This window comes from Gigantopelta aegis, unplaced genomic scaffold, assembly GCF_016097555.1.
Source record: "Gigantopelta aegis isolate Gae_Host unplaced genomic scaffold, Gae_host_genome ctg3315_pilon_pilon:::debris, whole genome shotgun sequence".
In the NCBI taxonomy this organism is placed as follows: domain Eukaryota; kingdom Metazoa; phylum Mollusca; class Gastropoda; order Neomphalida; family Peltospiridae; genus Gigantopelta; species Gigantopelta aegis.
The window spans coordinates 21,326-29,785 of record NW_024533275.1 but is presented as its reverse complement, the minus strand read 5'-3'; the positions used below and the strand labels follow the sequence as shown (position 1 = coordinate 29,785).

The 8,460-nt window shown below is 32.9% G+C and overlaps 2 protein-coding genes across 2 annotated transcripts; both read right to left on the bottom strand.

The window, feature by feature from the left end:
• Window positions 1-1,992: 1,992 nt before the first annotated feature.
• On the bottom strand, window positions 1,993-3,916 carry LOC121392045 (ankyrin repeat domain-containing protein 29-like; the record flags this gene model as incomplete). Its single annotated transcript, XM_041523445.1, has 2 exons — window positions 3,542-3,916; window positions 1,993-2,050 (listed from the first exon to the last, which is right to left on the bottom strand). Coding segments are annotated over exons 1-2 (433 nt in total), but the record flags the coding sequence as incomplete, so codon positions are not given.
• A 108-nt stretch (window positions 3,917-4,024) lies between these two features.
• On the bottom strand, window positions 4,025-4,846 carry LOC121392044 (ankyrin repeat domain-containing protein 29-like). The gene has a single exon (XM_041523444.1). It carries the CDS (start codon window positions 4,844-4,846, stop codon window positions 4,025-4,027), a length of 822 nt encoding a protein of 273 aa, XP_041379378.1.
• Between the last annotated feature and the right edge of the window lie 3,614 nt (window positions 4,847-8,460).

Here is an 8,460-nt window from a genome sequence, read left to right as displayed (position 1 = left end):
AAGAAAATATAGATATGTTAGAGCAAAGTTGACAGTTTTGGTGATCAAAACCCTATATCTATCGTCCCTTTTAGTTTGATCACAATATCTACTGAACAACGAACTAATACAGTTGCATAATTAAAATATTGAATACTATTAAGAGGAGTCAATCCTAATAATTTGGAGCTAGATTTGATACAATCACTTGAAGATGGTAAATACTACTTTATACTTTATACTTAGCATATATACTTGTTTGTCCTTTTATGATAATGTCAACCACAACATTGAAGGCCAATGAAAGTATTCTTGCTCAAATAGATATAAATATTACATTTTAAACATTGCCACAATGTGCATGTATATTGGCCAAACCTTCTGATTAAAACATAATTATAAACATTAACTAACCAGTCCATTATAGGTGATTTATTCTCTCTGATTTATTACTAACAGTTCCTGTTTGTGTTTATATTCTATTATTTAGTAATGTGTCACTTGAAGATACGACCAAAGTCATGTAGCTCTCTTAAAAACATATTTTGATTTTAAATAGTGAGGCTAATATTAAGGTCATAGTGTATATCCATTTCAAATGAACAGATGTAGGTATTAGATTTGTTTTCACTATAATAATACAATCATATTATTACCAAACCTGTTAAGTCAACCTCACTACAACATACATTAACTAACCACTATGTTGTAGTTGGTCTCTTCTTTCTAATATGAATACAAACAGCTTCATATTCTGTCTTTACACTCCAAATGGTTCTCTGAATCCTGAATGGATTAGACGAGCTTTAGTTTAATGTACTGATGTGACTATCAAATCAGGTATTGATCCATTTGTTCTAGCAAGGAAATTGTATTCAAAAGACGTCATGCCTGAAGATGTTTATAAGGAGGTGAAAGACAAAGAATGCAGAGATACAGGAGAGGAGCATCTTGAAAAGATTCTTTGTTGTCTGAAAAAATATATTGAACATAATACATACTGATATTTTAAATATTTTTTTTTTGAGTATTTTGAGAATTTTTAAGTCAAGATGCCTTAGTTGATAACATTGTAATAAAATATTAAAATGTAATAAGTGTGAGAAATTTTAGTCTCTTTCAGAATTAGCAACATAAAGTGTACAGAATTAATAAAACAGACACACAGTTTGAAGTTCAATATTTATAGCAATAGGTAAAACCACTTTGTGTTTTTATTATGTTGAAACTGTTTGGGAAGTTCAATTAAAGTTTTTGTAATATTTCAATCATAGGGCCAGTGCTTGTGTTAGTTTAAAGATTGTGAATATTATTTTCACAATTGATTGAGAACTTATTTGTCTGTTTTTAATCTACAGACTCAGTACTATTGTTTCTTAAACTATTGAATGCCCCATACCATGTAAACTTTTTTTCTATTTTTAATATTTTTTGAGCAAAGCATCAGACCTATTTTTACAATAATCCCAACTTGCCTTGTTGCTGTCCTACCACAATCTGTGGTAAAAGGTAATTTTGGTACTTTGTTCGATTTTCTCGGGACAGGGATTTTTAAATGATGAAATAAACATGTTTCATCCAGTTTTATCCTGTTTCCTACAAGTCTAAATATAGTAACACTGGCTTTAGGAAGCCGAAATAAATATAAAATGTTATACATGTGAATATAATTCAACCACAAACCTTAGTAGGCCAGCAATGTTTTTAAGACATTTTCCATTTATGGACTAGTTGAGACACAACACCTACTCTAACACTCCATTCAGTCCATTCTGCTTTCCATATATTTTGGTATGTATAAATATGCATATGATGCTGTCAATTATCACTTATTCAGTAAATATATGTAATGATCAAATCTTGATTGACCACTGACACATTTACCAATCAGTAATATATGGTAGGCTGAGAAAGAGAGCCTGGAAGATGTCATACACAATTGGACTGTTAAACATAAAATGGTTACCTATTACTTAATATCCTACTACTAAACAGCCAATCTAGTAAACTTACTTGATGCTACTCGATCTCGGTTTGGGTCATCTGATTCTACAGAAAATGAGATGGCACTCTAAGAAATATTATGTGTTAATTAAATAAATACAAAATTTATTGTTAACAAGGTGATAATCGTAAGAGTAGCTTCATTGACTATAATTCTATTTAATATCTCATAAAAATCATGTAATGAACATTAAAAAAATTTATTTAATAAACTAGTTGATCTATTGTCATGAAATAATAGCCTATATTTGTGATTATGTAATGTCCAAGGGACAAAAGGTTAATGGAAAAAGATGTGAGTGAAATGTATTAAAATGCATACAATATTTCCAAGCTTGTACAGTTAAAGATGAATAGAATAAAGTTCAAAAATAAAGAAAGACGAAATGTTTAATTAATTAATAGTGACGACATATATTTCTTTAGCTTCTGTCTTGTTGTCTTGATTTAGTTCATTCTTGCTATATTGTTTTACACTAGTATCTTTAAATGTGTGAGCAGGGTTTATGATAGATAGAGTGAGTGAACTAAGTATGGATGAAATGGTGGACAATTGCAATCTCTTTCCTTTGTCTTCATTTTGAGAGTGTTTAAATCTTTATATATTGTTGAATGTTTTAATTCAGCTATTAATTGGAAAGGTGTAGCAGAAGCTTTTTCTTGTCAGGCGTTAGTAATGATGACTTCAATTCTATCTTCTGTAATTGTGATGCTGTCTGACCTCCATATCGAGTTAATAGCTGGCTAATAGCTTCCAACTCAAGTACATTAGCTTCATCTAATGCTGTGTTATTGTTAACAGTAATGTTAAGATTAGCACCATTCTTTAGGAGTGCTTCTACTATTGAAATGGATTTACTTCCTCTTATAGCAAAGAACAGAGGAGTTAACCCCCAATAACTTTCTTGTTTATTGATATCAGCTTTAGCATGTATGAGAGCGTCCACTATATCAACATGTCCACATGATGAAGCTACCATGAGAGGAGTAAGTCCAAGTATGAGTTGAGTATCTGGACTATCTAATGTCTTCATTACAACTGTACCTAAATCTCCTTTAATGCACGAATCTAGTAGTTCTCTTTGGTCATTAGTGAGGTGCGAAAGTTTATTTGAGAGGAAGGTAACGAGAGTTGGGTGACCGCCATAACATGACTCAACAACTGATTTTTCAATCTCATCAGAAGTTGGTTTAATTTTGTCTAAAAGCATATTAACAGGTCTATGTTACCACCAAAAGCAGCCAAAGAAAGTGCTGTTGATCCATTATGCAGTGATAAATGAGGATCTGCTTGTGATTTAAGTAAACTTTGAGCTACTTTAAAATTTTTATAGCAACAAGCTAGCATTAGAGCAGTCCATCCATCTTCATTTTGAGTGTTAATGTCTGCATGTTCTTTGAGTAGTAGTTCAACAACCTGGTAATGACCATTTACACTAGCTAGCATTAGAGCAGTCCATCCATCTTTTCCTTGGTGATTAATGTTGATATGCTTTTTGAGTAATAGTTCAACAATCTGAGTAAGACCATGATAACTAGCTAACATTAGGGCAGTTACTCCATCTTCTATCTGAGTATCGACATGTTCTTTGAGAAGTAGTTCAATGACCTCATGATGACCATTTTGACTAGCTAGCATTAGAGCAGTTGCTCCACTTTCTTTCTGAATATTAATATCATGTTCTTTGAGTAGTAGTTTAATAACCTGGAAATGACCATTTTGACTAGCCAGAATTAGAGCAGTCACTCCATCTTTTCCATGGAGATTAATATCAGCATGCTCTTTGAGCAGTAGTTCTACAACTTGGTGATGGCCATTTAGACTAGCTAGCATTAAGGCAGTCCATCCATCTTCTTCTTGAGTATTAATGTCAGCATGTTCTTTGAGTAGAAGTTCAACAACCTCAAGATAACCAGTTTCACTAGCTATCATTAGAGCAGTTAGTCCATTTTTTTGTCTGGAGATTAATGTTTGCATTCTCTTTGAGTAATAGTTCAATGACTTGGTAATGACCATTTTGACTTGCTAGCATTAGGGCAGTCACTCCATTTTCTTTCTGGCTATTGATGTTGACATGTAGTTTGAGTAAAAGTTCAATGACTGGTGATGACCATTTTGACTAGCTAGCATTAGGGCAGTTGCTCCATTTACTTTTTGAGCATTAACATTGGCATGTTCTTTGAGTAGTAGTTCAATGACTTGGTGATGACCATTTTGACTAGCCAGCATTAGAGCAGTCCATCCATCTTTTCCCTGGTGATTAATGTCAGCGTGCTCTTTGAGTAGTATTTCAATGACCTGGTGATGACCATTTTGACTAGCTAGCATTAGAGCAGTCACTCCATCTTTTCCTTGATGATTAATGTCAGCATGTTCTTTGAGCAATAGTTTTACAACCTGGTGATGACCATTTTGACTTGCTAGCATTAGGGCAGTCCATCCAATTTCTTCCTGAGTATTAACATTGGCATGCTCTTTGAGTAATTGTTCAACAATCTTGGTGTGACTATTTTGACTGGCTAGCATTAGAGCAGTCAGTCCACTTTTTGTCTGGAGGTTAATGTCAGCGTGTTCTTTGAGTAGTATTTCAACAACCTGGTGATGACCACTTTCACTAGCTACCATTAAGGCAGTCCCTCCATGTTTTTTCTGAGTATTAATGTCAGCATGTTCTTTTAGTAGTAGTTCGACAACATGATGATGACCATTTCTACTAGCTAGCATTAGAGCAGTCAGTCCATTTTTATCCTGAATATTGATATCTATATGTTTCTTAAGTAGAAGCTTAATAGCATCAATATTGCCATCCCTGGCAACTTCATGAATATTGTTATCAACATAAAGGCTAACATCAATCTCCATTAAGAAGGATGTTAATATGTCGTTTTCAGCCTTTATAGAATTTTGAAGAGCGTGCCTGAAGCTAAAACTATGGTTTGTAATCTTCTATTAAAATAAGTTGATCACCAATACAAACTTCATAAACACCAACCTGATACATGAACTCTTTTTTTCTCTACTGCGTTGACTATAAGACATTCTAACTGAGACTTGGAAACAACAAACTTACAGACACAAGCTGATTCTTCCTCCTCAATTATAATGTGATTCAGAATAGAACTTGCATTAGGAAATAAGTAATTGAGAAATTTGTGTAAATGGACTACATTTCTCTGCTGCCATTGCTCATGAAACTTGATAAACATTGTACATGTCCTTGTTGTAGTAACTGGCGGTTGAAGTGATGATATGTGTTTCATAGCCTGTCCAAACAACTGTAGTTGAGTAGTTTCTTCAAAAGCCTTAAGCATACTAATGTATTGTTGCAAATGATTTTTGAAGTTTGTCTCCAATAAACGTATCCACTATTTTCCTTAGTAGGTCCACATTTAAGAAATAGAGATGAGTTTGAATAGCATTGGAGAGTTGGTGTATATTGTTCATCTTGATTCAATGCCCCCAAGATCATGCTGAAAGAAATTCTATGACATCAACAAAGAGAACGGTTCCTTCTGTTATTAGTTTCTGAAGACTTGATAGAATTGCTGCTTTCAGAATTGTAAAGCTATCACATATTTTTAAGAGTTGTTCAAGTACTCTTCCTTACTTTTCTTGTTCTTCACAACATTAAACTGTTGTAACAATTTACAGATATCTTCTCTTCCTTCTTCTCTTGCTTTAGCAGTAATACTTTGGCCATTAATGAAGATATTAGGTAGAGCACCAGCTATAAGCAGTTGTTCTATAACTTGAAGTGATTTGTGTCCTGTTATGGCATATACTAGTGGACTGTACCCATAATTGTCAGTACTGTTGACATTAGCACCTGTTTTTAGAGGGTTTGTACTGTTTCTGTATGTCCACAAGATGAGGCTATCATAAGAGGAGTGATGTCATTGACTAGTGTACAATTTATATTCACATTGGTGTCATAAATGTGGCTTTCGGTGGAATCATCTCCTTTGGCACATGAAATGAAGAGTTGGAATTCTTCTGGTGTAAAAAAATTCAAATAGCTTTTCTAGTGAACTGATAATAGTTTGAGAGTATCCATATTGACATGCTATAGTGAGGACTGATGTTACTGCACTTGTTTTCTGGTTCTCTGTTAGATGTTCAAGCAAACATTTCAACTATCTCAATAGAATTCTGACGTGTAGCTACAGTGAGTGCTGTATCATCATTTCTGCTAGCGATAAATTGATCAGCATTAAATCGAAGCAATAACTTAATGATCTCAAAGTGAATATTTTGACATGCTATTATAATAGCTGTGGCACCATCATCTCTTTGTATATTAGGATTAGCCCCAGTGTGGAGTAGGTAGTTAACTATAGTGCAGGAGTTTGTATCACATGCTAACATTAATGCAGTATAGCCAGTGTTATTTGAATGTTAGGATTAGCTTCAGCTAATATTAACGCTTGTACAACTTGTTCGTGTCCTCCTTTACTAGCTAGCATTAATGCTGTACAACCCTCTTCGTTTTGTAAATTGATATTATCAATTAAGTTAAGCAAGAAACTGAACAGTTTCATCTTCACCAAGTCTTGAAGCCTCTTGTAAAGCTTGGTCAAAAGAAAATTGTCTTTGTTCTTCTTCTTTAAAGATAGCTTGACCATCAATAGTCAGTTCAAAGATACCAATAAGTGATGCAAACTTTTCTTTAGAGTAGCAATTTCCAAGATATAGTCTAACTTTGATTGAGGTACAAGTAGAGTAACATATACTGATCCTTCTCTACTCGAATGTGAGTCATTCTCTGATGGAAATGTGATTAACAAGTGTTTTAAAGTTCTCCATGTTTTCTTTCCCATTGACGATGAGTTTGATAACCACTTCACAAGTAATTGATGTGACTTCTGGATGTGGTATCAATGCTTCTTCAACTGCATTCTTGAATTTGTTAAGTGTTGTTGATTGTTTAAATTCTTCAAGATGCAGTTTGTATGTGAATATCCCTTTGCAAGTTTTTTTTCCATGATAAAATCTTCATTTAATATATTTTTGACAATAACATCTAACACTTCAACATCAAGGTAGCTGTAATGAGGCCAAAGGGCTTCATACAGTTTGTGAATATCCGTAGTATCTGTTAGCCCTTTTATTCGAAAATATTCTCCAAGATAACTTGCAATATCAATGAATGTATGTGTTCCAGTTTCAATTAATCTGTTGAGAGCCTGCTTAGTATCTTCAACTAATTTTACAAATTTATTGTACAGTCTGTTCAATTTTTCAGCTACAGGATCATCTGGGATGACTGTTATTTTTTGGAGTTGCCCATCAACTGACCAAAAATCAAAATGTAAAGATTTATCATCTTTTTTTCCTGTTTGCTCAATTTTATCACCTTGTACAAAGAAAAAACTGTAGAGAATAGCAATGAAAGTAACATTAACTTACCTGCAGAACTATTAGCTATCTTTGATAAGTCCAGTTTAGCTTTATTTGTATAATGAGAACCTATATAATTGGAAATTATTAATGAGTAAAGCATTTACCATGCCTAGCTTGGCAGCATGAAAGAGATACTGAACAAAAAAAAAAAATCAAATAGTTACATCAAGTATATATACAATTCATACATTCAGCAAGTAATTGTCTTATTGCTGCATGCATTTTTAGCCCCAAACCTATAAGTATTCAGCCAAAATTACTTAAGTTTATTTTTGTAGGAATCTGCATATGTTACTAGTGTTGTTATACGAGTACACTAGAAGAGTTGGCTAGACTCTATCAGATAATCCATCAGTTAAGCAACTACTCTAGTCTTAAAAGAGTAGTAGCCCTGTGAAGCTACATACCAAAACAACTATTTCCGTATGTTGAATACTTCACGTATGTAAATAGTCTGTTCAATACTTATACTTATAAATTATCAATTAGCTAACTCCCTCCTACTGTGCATTACCACTGAAAAAGCAACTCATTTTGGACAAATCATTAACTGTAATAACTTTTAATTTACTGTGAAGGAGTTAATTTCTATCAAGTATTGTCACTATTTTACTACCAAATTTGATTGTTTTAATAATTGCCTTTGATATGCTATGACTTTACCAGATAGAGTACATTGTGAAAATAAATAATTATAGCTATATACTGGTACTTAGATACAAGACTGTGTAGAATTAATTACAAGTACTAATATAGAATCTTATTTCATATAATTGGGAGCAACAAACAAGTGGTCAATGATATGTATGAAATGATGCATGTCTGGAATGAGGATCATATGCTGTATGAACATAAGGTAGCATTACTGGTATACAGTATAATCCAATAAAATTGAGGAGAAGACTAGTATTATCACAGTTACACTTGACAATTATTATATAAAAATATAATAGAACAATAGTTTTGATAACACTACCAAATATAATGTAAAATATTATTTAAGAATTATATGGGGGCTACATCTGTTGTAGTAGTAAATGGTTGTTACTATGTTGATACTTTTTTAATAAAATGTA